The sequence below is a fragment of the Sprattus sprattus genome (genome assembly GCF_963457725.1).
Source record: "Sprattus sprattus genome assembly, chromosome: 17".
Classification (NCBI taxonomy): Eukaryota; Metazoa; Chordata; class Actinopteri; order Clupeiformes; family Clupeidae; genus Sprattus; species Sprattus sprattus.
Genome location: NC_137915.1, coordinates 16,743,622 through 16,766,440, shown reverse-complemented (window position 1 = coordinate 16,766,440; position 22,819 = coordinate 16,743,622). Strand labels below are relative to the sequence as shown.

The 22,819-nt window shown below is 43.3% G+C and overlaps 1 protein-coding gene across 2 annotated transcripts; it reads left to right on the top strand.

Moving 5' to 3' along the window:
- Positions 1–1,237: 1,237 nt before the first annotated feature.
- On the top strand, positions 1,238–22,722 carry plcd1a (phospholipase C, delta 1a). 2 transcript variants are annotated; one of them, XM_080855167.1, is made up of 15 exons: positions 1,238–1,370; positions 6,479–6,637; positions 12,584–12,812; positions 13,369–13,498; positions 13,673–13,901; positions 15,064–15,265; positions 15,506–15,650; positions 16,703–16,855; positions 18,262–18,411; positions 18,727–18,883; positions 19,203–19,319; positions 19,669–19,847; positions 20,245–20,380; positions 20,673–20,822; positions 21,359–22,722. In XM_080855167.1, the coding sequence occupies exons 1-15, from the start codon at positions 1,340–1,342 to the stop codon at positions 21,448–21,450; spliced, it is 2,259 nt and encodes a 752-aa protein (XP_080711293.1). In that variant the 5' UTR covers positions 1,238–1,339; the 3' UTR covers positions 21,451–22,722. The 2 variants fall into 2 exon arrangements, with proteins under 2 accessions (XP_080711293.1, XP_080711292.1); XM_080855166.1 differs by lacking the exon at positions 1,238–1,370 and adding an exon at positions 2,724–2,849.
- Positions 22,723–22,819: the final 97 nt, after the last annotated feature.

The following is a 22,819-nucleotide window of genomic DNA, read 5'->3' as shown; positions in this document are numbered from 1 at the left end:
GCTTTGTGTCTTGGCCCTTATTCCATATGCCACATACATGTTGTAACGTGCAAAGAGTATTGAGGTAAGAGTCTCTGGTTCAGATGTTGTGCGTTAAATGGTGTGGAGAGGTATTCTGTGTTAGAAATGTGTGTGTTTTGCCCTTTCCAGTTTAGAATGTATGATATCGGTGCAGTGTCACCGTAAGTATATCCAAGCTAGACTTGGCTATCAGTTTGCTATATGTGAGTGTATACCAGTCACCAGCACAATAGCATGCCCGGCGTGGGAAAGCTGCTATCAAACTGAGCAGTCTCACTGTGAAGTTTTCTTGGCTAGCTTGTTATAATAATTCCCACAACTGACTCAGATAGCAGATACAGTAGCTTGGGGCATTTAAAAAACACTCGCCCTTGATGCTGTAAAGCTGCCTGCAATACATTGCGGAAGAGTACCATTCAACAAAAACAATTAATATAATTTTTGATTCTTATCCTGTGCCTTGAAAACAACTGTCACAATAGATAATTGGTAAATCACACAAAAACCCCTTAAATATTTCTAGAAAAGGCCTGATATCTTTATATCTTTCATGCCAGAATATCATTATTGGCAGACAGGTCAACTATTACAAATATACAAATTCTAAATCATAAATTCTATCTGCATATGACAGTTTTGTAGTATGATTGATTGATTGATTGATTTAATTGAACTGATTGAATATTATGGGCCTAACACCATTTGAGACAATGGGATTCTACTGCGCGGGTAGATATCTTTTATAAATTATTGAAGCTGTTGCAACTGTCCCTCTGTTCCATGCGGGCAAGGCATAACACATCGTGGTATAAACAAAACAGTTTAATTCTTCACGAAGATGTAAGTAATAAGGTGGTAAACATACTGCTGTACATTTGGAATCATATTTCTAAAAAAAAAAAAAAAATCCCCGTCTGGGACCTCGAGCCAACTAGGTTAGCCTACTCTTAAATCAAAATCAGGCTACATCCACCTATGGACCAGCCGGGGTAAGTGTTGTAGTCTGCACATAATCACATTACATTTTCAATTGTGAGCAGTCTACAAAAACAGGAAACACAGATGCCGCATTAGTATGGGTACGGCCAAACTCAGTCGAATTCACTTGAAGGACTGGTGTTTCAGTGTGGGTGTGTACGAGCACCTGACATCAAGTCTTCCAGTGCGCTCATATTTCTGCCTGAGCGGGTTGGCAGGTTGCGAAAAGGCAACGATTTGCAGTCATTCAGTCTGATTACACATATTTCTGCTGTTGTGTTGATAGCGACAGCTCACCTTACTTACTGGGACTATTCCTGAAGTTGGTAACATTTAAAACATGGAAATAAATGGCACTGCTGGTAAACACGGTAAGCTTTTTGGGATGATCTATATCGTAACGTATGCTATGCTATAGTTTGCTGCGGCTGAATGAAGTAGACTATGTGATTTACACATAAAAAAAGTCTCTGCTGCATACAAGACTAGCCTATAGTGGTCTCTGTCTTTTAGAATAGTCGAAATGTGAGCAATTCTATTGGGCAGCTAACGTTATGAGTTTAGGCTATTTAGTGTGTTCTCTGTCAGAAAAGGCTATCCTACTAACGTCAGGAAAGAAGTTGGAGAAAGTTTAACACGAGGGATGCCTGATGACCACTATACAATCACGGAGTAGGATTTACTGTCAACGTTGTCAGTATGAATAAACTACATAGTCTAGATGTATATGTAATAATTAAAGACTATGTTAGATATTTGGCATATGGCATATTTGGTCAGTGAGGGGCTGTGCACTATTGTATCGATGTTAAATCTAATTTATTTTACCCTTTTGTCAACTGCATTTTCCTTATTGTGCTTGTCTGTTGTTTTTATTCTTACTCGTGACTTTATGCCCTGTTGAATTTTAGTTATTTTTTAATTTGCCACATTGGTCATTGTTATTGCATTGTTCATTGTAGTCTGAGTAATGTTCATTTATTTTTTTCTCTTCCGAACAAAAACTGTGGACCTCCATGGTAAACTACTGCGTTTCCATGTCCGTGTTGTAGGCCTACTGTCAACTCTACCGGAAAATATAACATGAAGTCCTGTCAACAAGCATTTAATTCTTACAGTATGGCGATGTCCAAAAATATAGCCTATGTGTGACGTGGTCATTGAAATACCACAGGAGGGCGCAGTGTAGCTATCATACACTCGGCTACTGTTTTCAGGTGAATTGCATTCCGATGTTAAGGGCAGTAGCTCGAAAGCTTTAAGCTTGGGACAAGCTTGCGTAAAAGGTTCCCCAAACAAGCTGACACATGAACCTTGATTGTCTAACAACATGAGGAATTTATAGTAGTCAGTGACACATACGTTTTTCGGGGTCGTTTATGGTCATGAAAGTTTTTTAAACTTCCATACGCATAAAGAACTGACTAATATTCAGCAAACTTATACAGTAGGTTTATAGAATAGGCTGTCACAGTGTATCCTCTTTATTCAGAGATGGACATTTGTGACGTTTAAGTAGCCTAAGTCGCTTATCATGTAATGCATTTTTCTGTTAGCCGCCCTCTACACACTATGCTCTGTGAGTGGAGTATGCCTGGAGAACCGCCTGATTGCAGAATCACCCACGAACACGCCCCTAGAACCAAATGGAAAACGTAATGTGAACAACCTAATGTTTTTTCAGCCATCCCTTCAACTCACTGTGAACTGCCTCGCCAGTCTGGGATTGTGTTGACTCCTTGCAACAACAATGTCTTGTTTACATAAAAGTCCCAAAAGGACCAAATCTCAGGAGAAAATATATCAAGAGCAGTGCAAAAAAGCTGCGCAAGAGAATGGAAAACTAATAGGTATGTCCCCGTCTTTTTCGTTTTCCTTCAGGAAGGAGGATTCGTTGCATTCAAGAAAGGTGCGCGCCTGTTGAGTTCAGCTGTTGCTGCTGATGTCATTCAGCTTCCTATTGAGTTGATGCGTATGCTTTGAGTCTTGTTCATTCAACGTTTCTCCGCAAAGTATTCAGTGAATTAATAACCAAATAGGCTAGTCTCTTTCACATTGTAAGGTAGGCTATAGGGTGAGTGATTAATGAGTGAGTTAAGAATCGTATGTGCTTGCTTTTCTGAAAGTGTGGATTTTACATAGCTTGCTGCACAGGTTCAAAATCCGTGTTTTTATTTTATTGGTGGGCGTAACACCGTTATTACTGAAATGAACTTAGGCCAAAGTCTGATCAACAGAATGATCTATATAATTACGTTTATTATAAGTTATCCACATGTAGTGCATTGTCTGTTGTTGTCTTTACTGGGTTCATTTCTTTACCAAATAAAATGTTTAATAGGTGATTACAACCTGTCTTCATACTCCTGAAGAGAATAACTAAAAAGCCTCTTTTACATCAAAAGATAGGTCTGATTGAAAATGACTGAAACCTTTGGGAATTGCATCAAAGGAGTTGTCCAGACTGAGTTGACATTCCAGAATTGGAGGCATAGCCTAAGGCTATGATTTTCAGAAGGGAAAGGTCATACCTATTGAGGCTGTGCCTTCCTTTTTGTAACACCATCATTTTCAAGCCAAGATTAGATTCACCTGACGCTTTTATAGTATCATGTAGCTTCACTGGGCAAGAAAAAAAATGGGTGCTCCCTTTATCGCTTAAGCTGGATCTAAATTGTGGTCCAGGCCTAGTGTTTACTGAGGAATGTTTTATTGCAGTTTATAGTAGTTCCTGAGTGCCATGGTGTGGCTTTTCTTTCGCAAGAGACAACGATCCAGTCTGTTTTGGAGATCCTCATGGGAATGTTGCGGGTTCTTCTGAGAAAGGATAACAGTCCGTTTTGCAACGTTTCAGATGAAAAATCCAGTCATTCCATTGGTTTTGGTTAGCGCAGTATGTGGGATGCACATTTTCTACTGAAATACCAGAAGTGTGGGAAGCAAACAGATTAAGAAAGGCTTATCATCACCCAGCCTTACCCTGGTTTGATATGAAAACACGTAGCTGATGTGTCCTACCTAACAAGAGCAACAGAAAAACTAAAACAAAAATGCTGACGTAGCAGCCTGTGGTTATGTTTAAAAGAGAGAACTTTACTGTACGAAAGGGGGGAAATTCAGTTAAAATGATGCCTCTGCCAAGAAACTTTGTTACACTTAGCGTGCAGAAACCATCCAAGAGTTTCAGTCTTGCAGCTCTCACAGATGCAGCATTTACGTCAGCTGGTCAAGTCTCAATAAAATGGGTACTTATTCACATACCTCAACTTAAAAAGCGTGTGTGTGTGTTTATTTTAAGGTTGAAATTGGAAAGATTGTTTTTCGGAAGTAGCCAGCACTTGATTTAGACAGAAATATCTTACTCAATTCCTGTATGCACACTAGGGTAAAGAGGTCTTGACGATCCTTTAATCAGAACCAACTTGCTTCAGGGCGTCCGTTAGTTTTCTGCTGCTCAAATCTTGTTCCCTCTTGCCTGGTACTTCAGCACCAGTGGATACTTTAAATGTTAAGTATGCAGAGTGTAAAGGGCAAGTTCAAGGCAATGGTGCAAACTTTGCTCAGCGAATTTGGGGATGACATGAACTCAGAAGTGTTCAGGAAATGGAGGGATGATTCACATTCATGAGTCAGAAGCTGGACGCACACAAAATACTGAACTTAAATCCAAACTGGGGCACAGAGTTAAAGCAAGCATTTCTTCTTCAATGTAACATATCCATAGCTTTTCTTTTGCACTTAAGTCATTGCAATCTTGACTTTATTTGAAAAAAGCTACACAAATCTCATATATCCATAAGTTATCTTCCAACGTTTTGTCTGAATGAGGGAAAGCTGTGGCGGGGAATTCCCAGAGAAAGCTGTGTAGTTGTTTTGAACTGAACTAAACTCTGACATTCACCCAAACCTGTGAAATAATCGATGCCTGCCAGCATTGACAGGTTTGGACAGGTATGGTCCTAAGGCTTCAGATCCTTCTGACTTCACAGCCACCGTCCCCTCAGGACACACAGAGAAACAGCCTCTTTGTCAGGAGCGTGTCAAAAATGTCTACAATGTCGGGTTGGTGCTGACTGTCCACCGCCCCTTGAGGTGAGGCGAGCTGACTGGGCCACCAGCATCAGAGAGTGCCTCATTAGTTGGTCATCTCAACACAATTGTTGTTGTTGTGGGAGACTCTGAATTAATGCTGTCTTCTCAGTGTAGTAATTGGCTGTGAATTTTACAATTGAGTCAGCCCTCCTCCGCCCTACAGTCTTGTGGTTGTGAGTCAGAGTTGCAATATGGAAGAAGTGACGGTCATAGAATCACAGTGACAACTCTAGCACATGCTGTAGGACTGATGCTTAACAGATGCTGGGGAATGTGGATGGTTTGACGATAAAAACGGATGTTGTGGAATGTCGTTTTCTTGGGATGATTATAATAAACAGAAATCCCTGCGACTGGGCAGGTCCTCAGTGGGGAGGTTGTTAGCGTTAGCCGGAATAAAGCATGCTAAGTGTTAACAGGTAATATATTTAGAAATGTGGAGTCTTGTGGAAAGTTAGCTGGTGGTGCACACCCTGTAGCTGGAAACCACAGTCATCTGTCTATTACGCATGAAATGCTTGGAGGTTTTAGTAAATCTATGAACGCACGGCTGAGACTCAGTCAGGCTTTCCATTGAGGCTGTGACCAACTCCTTTTGAGGGGTCAAACGTGGAGGGACTGACCTGTTCCTCCTTGTCACCAGTAGGTGAAATGGGTATCAAGAAAACTCTGTGTAAGCTCAGTATGAGTTCAAGAATAGAAAGGTCCCAGAATCCTTTACTAGAATTAATGCCAGTGATTTTCTTGTTAACATTCTCTCTAAAGTTCAGGTATCTGAATACACAAAGGCAGACTTACTTGCTTTTGTTATGACACTGTTGTCACTTTCTTAAATCTTGATGCTAGTTCAGGATGGCTTAACCTCTTGCTCTCAGTTTACTGATTCACAAAAATCAGGTATTCAGTAGGACCATGGTGGTGCAGTATGCTGACCGCAAACAGGTGAAAGACCCAAGGGGCAGATTCTTCTAGGATACGATTGCACACGCTTGACTCTCTGGTCTCTGTTACTGTCACGTCGGAATCCTTGCCCCCAGGTGTGAAAGATGTCTAATTTAGAGGTTGAGGTCTCTAATGTCAGCGTTTTTCTTTTCAAAGTAAAGTTTGCCAGTAGCGTTGGCTTCAGGGCCGTTTTTGGTGAGCGTGCTGGAATTAAGTTTACTCTCACTGTCCTCCTGTTTCAGTGAGAACATAATGTTATGTCAGTGTTTTTCTTTTTTACAGAAAACCGTATTTAATGTGTGTATTTCTAGATACGATTTGAACAAGGCACTTTTTATATCTGTTATTTGACACAGTTCCTTAATGAAATCAAAGATAGACTAATGTTACTGTGGGGGGTTGACTACATGAGCTCCTTCCTAACTGGCTTGGATCTGCTGTGCAGGGTTAGAGGGCGATGCAGACCTGGAGTTCCTGCTGGTGGGTGGAGAGCTGCAGAAAGTGCGGTCGACCTCTTGGAAGAAGAACCGCTTCTACAAGCTGCAGGAGGACTGCAAGACCATGTGGCATGAGTCCCACAAGTACTTCAAAAGTACTCAGACCTGTAAGTGTCAGTGTTTGTGTGTGTGTGTGTGTGTGTGTGTGTGTGTGTGTGTGTGTGTGTGTTTGTGTGTGTGTGTTTATTTGTTTGGGAGAGTGTCCAAGGGATTTTGCATGTGTCAATTTGGTTGTGTGTGTGGTTGTGTGCGCGCATGATTGCACAGGTGTTTGAGTAGGAAGGGTTCAACCTCAAAGAGCCACACTTAAATATTGCCATTGAAAGTGATAACATTTGAGAAAGTGATAACAATCAATCTGACACATTTTCAGTTCAAATTCACTCACCATCTACGAGTCTGCCACAGCCGCTTGTCCATGTCCTCCCCAGCATCACATGATGTCTTGCTCTGTTGTAAATGCAGGGATCTAATTCCTTATCTACTCAGTGCAGGAGTGACTTGTCTTTGGTTTCATCATTGCAGCACTGGTAGCAGATCTGATATCTGAGATCCTGAATCAAGCACAGCCACAAACATGCACTTTAACTCACTGTGCTTTGTGGTAAACATAACTGATTGCCTTGAGTTGTAATCAGTGGAGTTGTGTTTATGCAGGGTGTGTTTGTGTGTCTGTGTGTCTATGTGGATGTGTTTAATGTCATCCTATTAATGCATAGGGAATTTGTTTGATGTGCAAGACATATTCCAGAGTAACCTAACAAAGTGTAATTTAATCAAAGGTATCCTAATCCGGTCTGGCAAGATAAAAACCGGTTGCGTCATGCCATATACCCAGAGAGTCTTGACTGAACTTTACCCATTATACACACTCCACAAACACCATTCTCAATTTATGTCTACTCAACAACTGTTAATAGTTTAGGCCTTAATATGTTTATCATGTATCTGAACAAACATATCCTCTTAGGAACTTAGATGACCAGTTTTAACGAGTTCCTCTCTCTGATGATCAGGCTGGTAGGAATATACAAATATAACTAACATAAAAACATATACACCGTATAGACTGCAGAGCAAGAACGTTGTTTTCACCAGCCAGAGCTGTCGTAGTTAGCTTTCTGAGTTCTGGTTATATCATCTAAAATGATCCTGCGCTTTCAAAGCAGGGTCCAGCTATCAGCCCAAGGTTGTAGCTGGCTTTCCGATTGTTGGGTTTATCAGCTTAAACGAGCCTGCTCTTTCGAACCAGGCTCCAGCTATCAACTGATGGAAGTCTCTCAGAGGAGCTGTGGTGATAGAGACAATGGATAAAAACAGGAAGGGATTGTCTTCTGCACTGAGAGACATGAGAGAGACATGATATGCCTGGACGGAGACGGTATGTGTGCCCTGCTGTGTGAGATAAAGTTCAAAGCAGAGAGACCACACCATCGCACATATCTGTTTCATTTCCCACTCAGTGAACTGCACACGTTTCTTTTCGTGTTCCAGTGGTCAAGTCTCAGTGTGTGAACTTGTTTTGTTCCTGTTTGTAAGACATTTACAACACAATGGAAAAGGCTTTTTGATTCAGCCTCGTTCTGACCTCTCAATGAATAATCACAGTGGCAACCTTAGTAGCCTGCCTCAGAGGCCATATTAAAGGGGGGGGGGGGGTATTCCTTTTCTTATTTTGGAAGGACTGGAATGGAAAGAGAGAATATCTCGAAGGATAACATGGCCAGACACAGACAAGAGAGGAAAAAAGACCTACCTCCCTCCCATCACACACACACAAACACTCACACACACACACGCACACACCGACACACACACTCACACACACACACACACACACACACACACACACACACACACACACACGTACGCACACCGACACACACACATCAACATTCTCCACCATCTTTCCCACATACTATCTGAAGCCCCATCCCACCCTGGTGTTCCCCCCAGACCAATCCTGGCCAAAGGGTTCTCCTCAGGCCCGGTTTATCAGCTCAGTGCCAAACCACCGCTGGCTCCTCTGGAAGTCTGGAGGGAAACACTGAAGAAGCGCTCGGAACGCCAGCCTCCTGTGGGCCAACTGAACAAACAGCACGAAACTACAGCGAGGGCCGAGAGATATACAGCATATTATGTAAATGTAGAGTTGATGTTTTATTGCAGTTTGGGTTCGCTCTTCCGGGAGTCTTAGGGGCTGAAGGGATTCAGATGTTCCAGGCATATTTCGCTCAGATGTGGAGGATCCACAGTACCCTAGCTTCCGTTCCTCAGAGGCTTTACTGTCAAACGAGGCAAGCAGAGAGCAAAGGAGGACAGATGTGGCTAATGCTAATGCCAAATATGTGAAGACGACAGAGAGATGGAGCATGGAACTGTTTTATATAAAGACAGAGGAAAAGAAAAGAACGTCTGCCTTCAGTGGCATTTCCTCGTATGGGGAACTGGACTTTTTATTGTCTTCCTGTGAGGCTTATTGTGCCAAGTTCACTGCTGATATGAATGCATCTGCAGGAAGGGAGCAGAGAATGGGGACACATTGTGTTTATAAAATATGGCCCTGCAAACGGCCCCGCCTCAGCACACTTCACTGTCACTGTTTTGTCCGCGAGTCATAATAAAGACTGCTGACGGGCTGAGGCTGGATGCATGGCATGTGTGCGTACACACAAACAGATGTGCACACACACTCACACACCCACCCAGACACGCTCACAAACACACACGCACACAAACACACACACACACACACACACACACACACACACACACACACACACACCCACCCACACGCAAGCACTTACTCACACGCACACACTCACACACCCACCAACCCACACACTCACACCCCACGATTCACACGCACGTCGCACACATTCACATGCACACACACACACAGTGAGGCACACACAGTGAGGCACACACACATGCATACACATTCAAAAACATAGAAACACATAAACAGACACCCACACACACAGATACTCACACACACAATCACTGCTGTGCACACATTCACACACACAAAATCACTGGATTGCACACATACTTATGCTCATATCTGTCTGTGACACACTGTTATCAGTCCCCTTAGGAGGAGGAGGAACAATTTGGGCCCCAGTCAACAAGAAGGGTGTTTATATTGTCTATCCTGTGTTTATGGTAGCCTCCCTCTCCCACACAATGCTACACACACTCATGACAAGCCGCTCTGTACCCTCGCACTGTGAGTGTCCGAGGCAGGTCAAACAAGGTGAAATATGACAGAGTTAGATAATGTGTGTGTGTGTGTGTGAGAGAGAGAGAGTGGGAATACATGCCAAGGGGGTCTAATTTCGTAGCGAGCAAAACAACGAGCAACAAGCAAAGTCTGCCGCCCATGAACTAAAGCTAATTTAATAACTTGGGAAAACAATTTAATACCATAAGCAAGATCCTTAGCACAAACATGTGCGGGTCAATGCAGTGCTCCCACACCGCACACGATAGTTTTAGTTCTTGCAAGACAGACTTTGCTCGTTGCCCGTTAATGACATTCGGGTCCCCTGTGTGTTTCTGGGCCGAGTGGTCAGTGGATGTGGTCACTTCAGCTCTTGAGTGGTCAGTGGGAGTAGTAGTGAAATGGAATGTGAAGGCCTGTGGACGTGAAAGACAGGAATAAGAAAAGAGAGGACAGCGCTGGAAGTGCATAACTGCACTGAGAAAGGAAGCAGCGCCTCGAAATTCAGCTTCTCAAGTCACTGGAGCACTTTCATGTGAAGGGACAAGGGCTACAGTCACTACGAAGAGATTTGTGACACAACTGCCAAAGCTTTCAGATACTGAGTGTTCATATGGGCACTTCCTGGAGGTAACTGCCTTTTAGTTTTAGGCATTTACTGTAGCTTGAGCTCCAAAGCAGTGCAGTGGAGGGAGTGTATGAACAGCCGATTGTGTGTGTGGATTTGATCAATGTTTGTCTAACTCTGTGCAGTATCTCTGTTTTTTTTCACTTCTTTTTCCCTTTTTCCCATCATAGGTCTTGACATAATAATTGTGTGAATGTTTTTAAGTCTCACTGTTTGTATTCTTCTAACTAAAGATTGCTGAAACATATGAAGGCCTCCTCACTGACTAGTGGAGGTCTTAGTCAAATAAGATGCGTCTTTAAGCTTGAAGCTTGCTTGGTGTCCTTGTCAGAGAAGACCTCCCTTGGATTTTTCTGTTGTGAAATAGGAAGTTGTCAAGAAGTTACTGTATCAGGGTCAGAAATATATCATGATAGCACAGTGAAAACAGCGGTAGGTCAAAGGCAGAAGGTGAGATTTAAGCAGAGTGTTTATGATGGGCACTGATCTGAGAGAGGCAAGGATCTGCATGGGACATGAAAGGGATGATTTTCGGAGGCATCGCACAACAATGTCCCTTTTCTTCCAGCGCGTTTAATGGGAATGCAAAGAATTTCAGCATGACATGTCTGGGACACTGCCCGCTCAAACACACACACACACACACACGCAAACACACACACACACACACACACACACACACACACACACACACACACACACACACACACACACACACACACACACGCACACGCACACGCACACACACACACACACAAACACAGAAAGTGAGCCCTCCACTTTGGATTGGGCCGTAATCCAAAATAGTTTGACGACAATGGCGCAGTTTTCTGTGGGCTCCTAAGTGCGAGTGTGTGTGTGTGTATGTGTGTGTTTTGTGTGTGTGTGTGTGTGTGTGTGTGTGTGTGTGTGTGTGTGTGCTTGCTCTGCTCTCCTCTTCTCTGCTCAGCAAGGCAATGGGGCGAGGTCCAAAAACAGCAGCTTATCTTCTGTTCGCTGGTTCTGTAGTATTTGACCTAACCCCTCATCAGCTGAGCATACATGACCCTGCCATGCTACAGTTCACTTCCCTGGCCATGCATTGTGTGGCGCTTCCCCTCCGCCTCACTTCAAGAGTCTGGCTATACTTCACTAGTTTAGTGAAGACTAGTTTCCTCTATTTAATTTCCGCAAAAGCATTTAAATCAGCTGCGCTGAGTCCGCTACAGGATTTGGTTCGAGTTGACTGAACCCCTTTAATGTTACGGGAATAGAAAAACAACCCCCTTTCACTGCCAGCTGCGCCAGTGTCATGAACGTATATATAGTATATTACGCTGTGGGCAGTCCAAGGCTGTGATTGCAGGCCAGACACAAGGTATGACGACAGGAGACAAAAGCCATGAGTCAACCCTTGTTTTGGTTAGGATAGTGTGTTTTGTTGTCTCTGCCTGTGTGCGTAGCAGACTGATAAATGGATTGCGTCATGGGTGACCCTATACGCTCTTCCGTATATTAAGCTGCTGCACAATAGGCCAGGTCCCAGAGCAGTGCAGAGGGCCGAGGTCAGCCCTTTCCAACGCATGTTATCTTTCAGGCACAGCAGGAGCCTAGGCACTATATAACAAGATATAACATGGGATGTTTACTGTTGCCAGTATTAAGTTGTATGTCCATATGCATGGTAATTTTTTTGACATGTAAGTGCCGGGTTTTCAAGTGCATTGTCAGCTGATGATAGGTCTGGTGAATTAAACCCTTTCGCTAATATAAGCACATTTAAACCACAGCTTGGTTGGATTGTTGTTTTCTGGCTTAAAACTCAGCTTAGTGTCTTGGCTGCATCACCAGCCATTCTCTTCTTTTCACTTCTGCCACCTGCACAGCATGTCGTCCATTATCTCTTACATGAATTGGAGGGGTCGGAGGTTAAGAAATGAAAAAATAGTAACCGTCATGTTGATAATGAGGTCTGGATGGGCGAGATAGAACCTTTAATTGGTTAACTTTTGGCCCTTAGCCGAAACACAAACAAACTCTTATATTCTCAGATATTTTAATTTCAGCTCTTTTTCCTTTTTTAATCAGCTCATTTCAGTTCCTTATATCTCCAGGTATCACTTTGATCTGTCTCTCCCAAGGCATGAACTTTCTTTCTTCTCTTTCTCTCTATTTCTCTCCCTCACTCTCTCTCCTCTCTCCTCTCTCTCCTCTCTCCTCCAGTCTCCATTGATGACATTGAGGCGGTGCGTCTTGGCCGTCAGTCGGAGGGGCTTCAGAAGTACACTGACCCCAGCCTGGAGGAGAGCTGTTTCTCCATCATCTTCAAGGGTCGGCGCAAGAACCTGGACCTCACGGCAAGCTCCGTCGAAGAGGCCAAGCGCTGGGTGACGGGCCTGGAGAAAGTCATCACCAACATGCGCGGCCTCAACCGACAGAAGACCAGCGAACAGTATCCTTTCTCAGGGGCCAAAGTAACCGAGGGTCACAGGGTTTGTTTAGAAGACTCATTCTCTAACAGGCTATAGTTAATTGCATGAACCCAAAGGATTGAAATCTTTCCACTTGTTTTAACAAAGCAGATTTGCCACTTTTAAGCGAGATCATGTGATTAGTCAATCATTTTTTTTAAATGTATTAAACACAACATTCATTTGAACTCCATTTAAAATATGTGATCATCATGAAACCATTAGATGTTTAACTATAAGATATATTTAAATAAAGATATTTTTTTATTTTTTAAACATATATTTCTTAAGATTTTTTTCATTTTACAAACAAGACAATACAACAAGGCACATATAATGCAATTTGCCCTCACATATAGTAGCACATATAATAAAAATACATTATTTTGGAGAACTATTACATTATTCAAGGAAATATAGCAGAATTGATCCATCATTATATCCTTTATTGATCAGTTGAAACAGGAGAGTTTTCACCTATTGTAACCAAAGGTTTCAAGGCTCCAGTCATTGTGCAACCTTACATCAGTCACTAAGTTGGATCTTCAACTGCATGCGCAAGGCGGACAAGAACAAAGACAACAAGATGACCCTGAAAGAGCTTAAGCACTTCCTGCGTCAGATAAACATCGAGGTGGATGACACGTATGCCGCAGTGCTCTTCGCCGTGAGTACTAAAATCAGCAATCACGGACCACACACATAATGTCACATCCATCATTACAAACACCTCCTTAGCGCATCTGTGCCACTGACTTAATAGCATCCTGTGTTTATTCTTGGGGTATTGTCTTGCGTCGGTCATGACTTTTTCCTCCCGTTTCTGGCAATTGTCCATCAGAAATGTGACAAGTCCAACTCGGGCTCCCTGGAGGGCTCAGAGATCAAGCACTTCTACGACCTGCTGACGCACCGCGAGGAGATCGATGTGATCTACGCGAAGTACGCGCAGACCGAGGGCCAGATGAGCGCCACTAACCTGCTCGATTTCCTCCTAAACGAGCAGAGAGAGACCGTCTCCATGGAGCACGCCGTCAAGCTCATTGAGAAGTATGAACTGGATGACACAGGTAAGATAGCCAGTGTGACTGTAAAACTTGACTAATTGGATCTACTTGGACGTTGTCTACATGCATATTCGTTTGAATTCCAGTCATTAAATAGTCTGGGAAGTCCCGCCCCACTTCTTCTGGCCAAATTGATTTTGCCTCAGAACTGGGTCTGGCCAAGTTTGCATACCCGTTCATTTCAAGATTTCTAGAATCCTTGGAGCCAATCACAAACTGGCTTTTGGCTACCTGGCGCGCCATTGGCGGATTTAAACTTACCACGGCTACCTACTGCACGGAGAGTTTTTAAACATTGGACATGGTGGCCGCCGAAGCACCGCAAAACTTCGATAAGGCAAGTTTTCTTTGAAAACAGAACAGAAACTTGCCCTGGAACAATTCATACAGAAAAAATATGTGTTTGCTTTATTACCGATCGTTGTATCGTTGTATAGTATCGTTGGTCTAATTGGTAAAAGGACTGTCCAATCAGGTGGCTGAAGTGGAGCGCCGTTGAGAGTTGGCCAGACCAACTGAACAAATGGAATGCAGTGAAGGGGCAGGGAATTCCCAGACAAGTCATTAAAGGCACCCAGTGCAACTTTCGAGGCTTAAAAATAAACATTCAATTTCAAGTCTTTTTTACACGTAGTAAGTTTCAATAACTCCATACCATTACATATCGACATTCAAGGAGCAGAGATGAGACGTCGTTGTGTGGTGAGAACTGATAGAAAATCGATAACAACAACAATCGCCGCCATTTTCTTTATTTATTGGTGCCACCAATAAATAAAGCAGGATTCCGGTCAATGTAAAAATGGCCTCTCCCCACCGGCGATTGTTGTTGTTTACGATTTTCTATCAGTTCTCACCACACAACAACGTCTCATCTTTGCTCCTTGAATGTCGATATGTAATGGTATGGAGTTATTGAAACTTACTACGTGTAAAAAAGACTAGAAATTGAATGTTTATTTTTCGAGTCTCAAGCCTATAAAGTTGCACTGGGTGCCTTTTAAAGATTTTTTATACAACACTCAATAAAATGATGGGATGTGTGGCTTCACAGATGTATACCTTCACTGACATGTTAAACATCTACTATCATTACACTCCTGATATTTAGTATTTATGTATTACGATGGACTAAAACGTAATTATTTTTGTGCTCACATTGCAGCTAAGCAGAAGAACCACATGACCAAGGACGGTTTCCTGATGTACCTGCACCAGGAGGAGGGGCTTGTCTTCAACCCTGCCCACAAGGAAGTGTACCAGGACATGACCCAGCCAATAAACCATTACTTCATCTCCTCCTCCCATAACACCTATCTGATGGAGGACCAACTCAAGGGGCCCAGCAGCACAGAGGCCTACATCAGGCAAGTGCCATGAACATCTGTCCTGAGGCTACTGAATACTCCCCCTAACAACCCCAACTGTTGTTGACATATAAACGACAGTTGGTGGAGTGTGAAGATCAAAGCTGACAGATGAGCTGTAGCGTCTGGGCATCCAAAACCTAATAACCTTCTAGCAGAGATATAAATAAGTGTCTCTCTATCATTTAACAATGGTCAGCCCAGATCTACTCTGACTATGCCAATGTGCTGTGTCCTCAGAGCCCTGATGAAGAGCTGTCGCTGCGTGGAGCTGGACTGCTGGGACGGACCTAACGGAGAGCCCGTTATCTACCACGGCTACACGCTCACGTCCAAGATCCTCTTTAAAGACGTCATCAAGGCCATTAAAGAGTACGCCTTCAAAGTGAGTTCAGGCAAAACTGCCATAGGGAGAGAGTTCTTCAAGCCAATGAGTACTCCAGCTGTTTGGACAACCAATTTTTATACATCCATTTACCCCACCCATTGTATTGAATATAGTCATTTAGCTATTCTGAAATCCTTAAATGATGTATATTTAAAGAGTTCTGTGAATGTGTGTTCAAATCCATATTTTACCTGCAAATGTTTGTGTTTGTGTTTTTTCTTGAAAAAACGAATCATGGAGCCTTGGCAATGAGTTAGCATCAGTTGTGGCAGTGTATCAATACCTGTGGTTGTTAGGCAGAGAGTTTGCCTTCAGTGTCACTGGACCCATGCCACTCTAGGGAAAGAACTCTTATGTCATCTTAACGCAGCCTAAACACCTATTCATAGATTAACACGCATTGCTCTCAGTGTTTACATGCTTTCAAGATATACTTTGCCTTGAATGGCACATATAGCACATATAGTATAAATAATTTAGCCCAAATCCCCCTCTAAGACACTGAGGACCTGCTGCAACCTCACCCCTTCAGGGCTCAAATACACATACGCGTCTTTTTTCAGGCAGAAACGCTTCAGTAACGCCTTGGCAAAGTGCGGCGGCCAAAACAGAAGCGGTGCGCTTCCCTGCCTTGCGCTGGAAAGTTGAGAATAGGACAACTTTTAAGCGCACCTAAAAAAAAGCCACAAAGACGCAACGCGTGGCGGAGAAGGGGCGCCCAGGCAAAGCGCGCCGTCCCATAGGAATCAATGCATTTGCTCGAATCCCGTTTTTTAAAAACGCGTATGTGTATTTGAGCCCTCATAAAGGTCCTGAAATACCATGTGGTTTACATGATGGTTCTCTTTACTGATATTTACTATGCAGGAGTGAACACATATGATGTTTATGATATAACACTTAATATTGCCCAATGTTTATCAAAGCTAATGTCATCGAATCAATGTTTATTAATGCACTGAATAATAAAATGTATAATATATAAACCTATCCTTTACATGGTGACCTCTCACTAATGTATAGTGACTCCTATTGACCCCCTGTGACAGACCTCTGAGTACCCGGTCATCATCTCCCTGGAGAACCACTGCACGGTGGAGCAACAGAAGCTCATGGCCCAGCACATGACCTCCATCCTGGGAGAGTCACTGCTCACACAGCCCCTGGGGGACCAAATGCCCTCAAACTTCCCTTCACCAGAGGTCAGTGTTTTTTATGAAATGGAAATCAATCAATCAATAAATATACAAATGGTAAATAATAATAAATAAAGAAAAGAAAACAAAGAAAACCACAATGAATATAAGGTATATGTAAAGGCCAGCAAGACTTTAGTTGCCATTGAGGTAATGGCTCAGATGCACCGAGCAAAGCACCATGGGATTACCACAGAGGTCAAAAAGAAGTCAAGCTATCAAGATTTGCAGATGTTTTAGATAAAAATAGACTGGAAAACAGTTATTTCAGTTATTATTTGCACAGATTTGAGTATGCCTGTTTATGCTATTAGGTCGAGGCTGTTTTGTTACACCACAGCTAAATATTGACACACCCAACACTCCCTGTAAAGTTTTTCAACATCCTCGCATAGTTCCTGTTTACCATTTCCAAGAATTCAGATCAGATGTTTTAGAAAGGGAGTGCACGGGAGGACATGTTTGTCAGAAGGTATCACTTTTGTGTGAAGGATTGCACCCTTTTTTCACTCACAAGCACAGATGTTGCCTGAAGGGTGTGCTGCACCTTTTAGGGCTGAGCGGCTGGGATGGGATTGGGGTGTTGGGAAAAGGAATTTCCTTTAGATTTGAGCGGGAGCCGACTTCTGTGGACTGTTTACAAGGCATGAGTGGAATGCACACAGCTGGCTCATTTTCCCCTTCATTATACGCCGTTATGATGAGTCTGTTCTCTCCACCGTGTATGTGTGCAGACAACGACTGTCAGGAGAGTTGGGTTCACTTGGCACTGTTTCTGCTCGGGGCTAGAGCTCTGTGCAGCAGGGAGGGGGTGAGAGGGGGGGTGCTTGGGTTGCAGCACCTGGAGAGAGATGCCTCACACACATGCATGCTTACACATGCACAGACACACACGCGCGCGCGCACACACGCACAAGCCTGGGGGAAAGGGGGAGGTAGGGTGTAAAGCTCGACACCTGAGAAAGTCTAGCTCTCCAAGCTTCAACACACATGAACAAAAAACACATTTTCTAATGTAATGCACACTCCCTCCCAACAGATAACAATAGAGAACGGGTCCTCTTACGCCGCCGTTCTTCTCTGCAGGGCAGCATACTGTGTGCAAATATAGCGGGGAATGCTTGTGGTATTGTGTCTCTGGGAGGGAATTTATAATTATCACTTACATAAGGCTGTGCTGCCTCCCATTGGCTGGCCGCGTGGTGTGACTTGTTATTATCCAGCCACCACGCCACTCTGTTTTTCACTGTTTTTCACAGCCGCTTTGTTTGGAAAATGGCCGTCACTTAGTCCTAATTTTTCAGGAGTGTCTGCGAAAGCTATGAGTCTGCTAACACGTGTTGCTAACAAATACTCTACACTTTGCTTTACAGAACCTCATTAAAGTTTTACGATTTGTTCTTTTGTCACAGGAGCTAAAGGGGCACTTTCTGATCAAAGGCAAGCGGCTTAATAAGCTGGACGCAGCCTTCAACAACAACAGCGCTGAGGAGGATGAGAGTGTGTCGGAGGAGGATGAGGCAGCAGACTGCAAAGAGAACATCCAGAAGCCCAAAGAGAAGGTGTGCTGGCTGTGAGCGTCTGAACACTCAGTCAAATCAAACACTGATTATTTACATGCTTCAGAGTAGGAATCTCTCCACTCAAATGCACAAGAGTCACAAAACCACAAACCAACCCTACACAAACAAATCGAGAGCCTACACTTGTTTGCGTAGACAAACAATGTGGTACGCTGGTTTTTCAGAGGCCAGGTGATAAGCAAAACACAACACTGAGCTGTTACTATTTGGTTAGAATTGAGGCAGAAAAGAACATTGAAATGTCTGATTATTAAGAAAAATTGAAATCACAGTCCGCATTTAATTACTTTTCAGACGTCCAAGATCAAGCTGGCCAAGGAGCTCTCAGACTTGGTCATCTACTGCAAGAGTGTGCACTTCGGTGGCTTTGAGCACACTCGCGATAACCAGGCCTTCTACGAGATGTCCTCCTTCAAGGAGGGCAAGGCTGTCACCCTGGCAGACACATCAGGTACACACTGCAACGGCCTCTCCTCTGAGACTCACATGCAGTAGGTTGTTGGGGGAAAAAAAGGTTCTCTTGCTGTGGTGGTGATGTGGTTGTTTCACTCAAAGTGATCAGCCTTGCAAAGACATTTCATAAGCGCTTATCTTTACTAAGCACTCATCAACCAGCTTGGTCTAGTGTTGCACATCATCATGGAAAGTGTTGCCATGGTTGTTTTGTTTGGCCCTTTGTTTGGCTTCACAGTATGGCACAGTATGCTCCTAAATGAGAACATTCTGTAGGTATTACATGATGCTAATTTTCTGTTGTTTTCTTTTGACAGCCACAGCCTACATTCACCACAACATGGACAAGCTCAGCAGAATCTACCCAGCCGGCTCCAGGACAGACTCCTCCAACTACAACCCCGTGCCTCTGTGGAATGCTGGCTGCCAGATAGGTATCAGCAATTCGTCCAATTAACATGAATGACGTCAGGCTTACAAAGTCGTATTTAAGGCTGCTACACACATACACTAAGTGTGATTGTGATCATGCTAAGTGGTTGTTTCAAATCTGTGGTACAAAGAAAACTGGGAGAGTTTTAATTTACTAATATCTAATTTACTTTCTAAATGTAGTGGTCCTCTTCTGGTCCATCCTGCTTACACAGAAAGGCACTTGTCATTTGATATTGGTGGAACGAAAGAATAAACTGTGCGAGGACTTTTACTTTCTTAAACCAATACTCCTAGGTCCTTCCTGCTTACACAAGAGGTGAGCACTAAATACCCCCACTTCCCCTGCAGTGGCCCTGAACTTCCAGACGCCTTCTAAGGAGATGGACCTGAACCAGGGGCGTTTCCTCCCCAATGGACTGAGTGGCTACGTCCTCAAGCCCGAGTTCCAGAGGGACCCGGCCTCCCAGTTTGACCCCAACAGCCTCCAGAAAGGCGCCGGGTACAGGAAGAAGACGCTTCACCTCATGGTACCTGTCAATCACCCCCTTACCTCAATGCCAAAGTTGACATAGGTTTAAGTTAACTCATTTACAAGACACTTTCAGGTAAGGTTGGCATTATGTCAGTTTCCTGAGCGATGAGTGGCACCCTGCTCTACCAGTGCAGCTACAGGAACAGGATATGCTCATTGCCACACTCTCACAGAGTGGGAAGGCCTATTGGGAGTATTTATAAGCCTGTGCCATCTACCCCATCGGCCTACGTAAATGAATGATTAACCACCCCCAGCAGGGCAGAGATTTTCCCTGTTACTCTGTTACCCTGTTAGATAGTATAGGTGTTGGCTCTCGAAGTCAAACAGAGGCCAGCTATGCGTGTTCTGCTGAGTCACGTCCTGCCCTGTGTGTGTGTGTGTCCCCTCAGGTGATCTCAGCCCAACAGCTGCCCAAGCTCAATAAGGACAAGTGCAAGTCCATCGTGGACCCCCTGGTTAGAGTGGAGATCTGTGGTGTCCCGGCTGACGCCGCAACCAAAGAGACGCAGTCCATTGAGAATAATGGCAAGTGGACTCACCAGCACATGATTGTTACACTGATATTGTACTGCTACTTTGAGGAGCTCTGTACCTATCACCACTGAAATGCAGCCAGCTATCACGTGTCATAAGCATATATTCAGTGGGTTTTGTGTTTTACTTAAAAAATTACGTAAATTCATTCTTAGGACTTTCCTTAGATCAAGTATAAATAAAAAATAGCGAAGCCGAATAATAATGGGAGTTAAGTGTTCAGTACAAAGGTGCTGTGGCTGAGAAAGACCAAAGACTAAATTGGGTTTGGCTCCTCCTGCAGGTTTCAATCCCATGTGGAATGAGACCTTCCAGTTTGACGTGCACGTGCCAGAGCTGGCTATGCTGCGCTTCCTGGTAGAAGACTATGACACCACATCCCAGAATGACCTGATCGGTCAATACTGTCTGCCCTTCACCAGTCTACAGCACGGTAAGTCTCCTCTTCTGCCTGTCACAGGATATTGCACCAAGAACTTTACTTTTGGTCTAAAACTAGCGAGCTAACTGTCTAAAACGCATGCAGGTGCCTTGCAAACATTAACAACAGAGCTAGTTGTTGGTGTAAAAGCACGCCTCAAAAAGTGGCAAATTCCTGCAAAGTGTTACTTTAAACAAGACACTAAAATTTGTAATGACTAGATGCTTTGACCAGTCGCACTAGAGCGTGATGCATCTCAGGTACTCATCAGTAGGTTTACCACACACTTAAACTGGATGGTGAAGTGTGCTACTTGTTAGAGACAGGGTGTTTGCATGGTCATTGAGTGAACCCATATAATGGTTAGTGTCTGGGTCTGCCTGTGGAGGGACGGTAGTCTTGGGAAACACTTACATCAGCCTCGCATTTATGTCTGCTGAGTAGCGAGCCCCTAATGATGGAGATCCTCGGACTCCTGTGGGAGCCTATGCCATCTCCTCCCAGTTTAGTTGTGATTTGGATCTAAAGCCGACTTCCTGTTTCTCTAGGTTACCGTCACGTTCCGCTGCTCACCAAGAGAGGTGACGTCATATCCTCCGCCGGACTCTTTGTGCACATCATGGTTGTAGACGCAGAATAAAGCTGGACCAACATCTAAAGGCCAAACACCTTACTCGGAGACCATCGGACGCGCCTTGCTATTGTAGCTTAATATCCCTCTTTTTTTAAAGTCAAGGCAAGTGTACACCAAATTGACTGTTATTACTGGTATGTGAGAGTTGTCTATTGCAGTGTATGGTAAATTGCTTGCACCTTACATTTACAAGGGGAAAACTTTCATGTCAGCCCTATCAATTAGGTGTAGGGTGTCATATGATGGACAGCAGATGAGAATGTAAATGGCAAAATGTTAACTCATCTGAGGTGATCTGAACTCACTTCAGAGAAGGTGTAAAAAATTCACAGCTTTTGAGACTTCACTGAACACATTTGGAGGCAATTAAGGGGGAGTCTGATTTGGTTTTATCACAGCATTTTTTAATTCTTTTGAAGACCGTGTGTATATACAGAGTCTTAGTATGTGGGCCAACAGACATTTACGACACTCCGCGGTCAACATTTAAAAGGCAAGAAACTGGCTGTTAGTTTAAGGAGTCATACAAAGGTTTTATATTGATATTAAATGTTTTTATTTCACTCTTGAAAGAGTGAGAATTGTATGTGTGAAGGCCGAATAGACAAGAGTCCCATAAAAGTGGCACGCTAAAACGTACTCCCGCTAGATGAACTCTGGTTCGGCATGTATTCATCCTGCATGACATTTCAGTGTCCTCCTAAACAACTACACAGCTTTTATGTAAGAGTGGCCACTAGAGCTGCTTATGAGGTGAATTATCAGATGACTCTGACTAAGCCGTCAGGTCAAATATGCTATTTGGGGTGAAGTTTTATATGTTTCAACATATGTATCATGTACATAGACACAAAGGCTTCAGCAGTCTGTTAATAATATAAGAAATGTTGATGTTTCTAAATGTGCACAAGATCGCCCTCTTGTGTATTCAACTAGTAGTGCTTTTGCTATGGGATGCTAGACAGGACTCATGATGAGTGAGTCCATTTGTTTGTTGTTTATCAGTATTTGTGTGAAATCTAAACATTGTGTTTTACTGAAAAAGACTCCTCTGATGGAGCCGAAACACTGACATTGCACAATTTATTGCATTCATGGTCAATGTTTTTTGTATTTAATGTTTTAAACAGTTATTGTAATCATACTAACACATACAGTATCTGTAAATGTACTTATTACGTGTTTTTGTTGTTGTCAGAATATTTGTACACATTTAACCTTTTTAATGTTCTGTCTGAATTTGACTATATACATTTTTACATTCTGTCCTAACAAGCATTCGCATTGTGGTGTTGAGTGCGTTTCTTTGGGAGTTTTGTGAGAGGATTCACAGTACATGTTAGTATCAGAGTTAGGCACCTTTTCAGTTTCATAG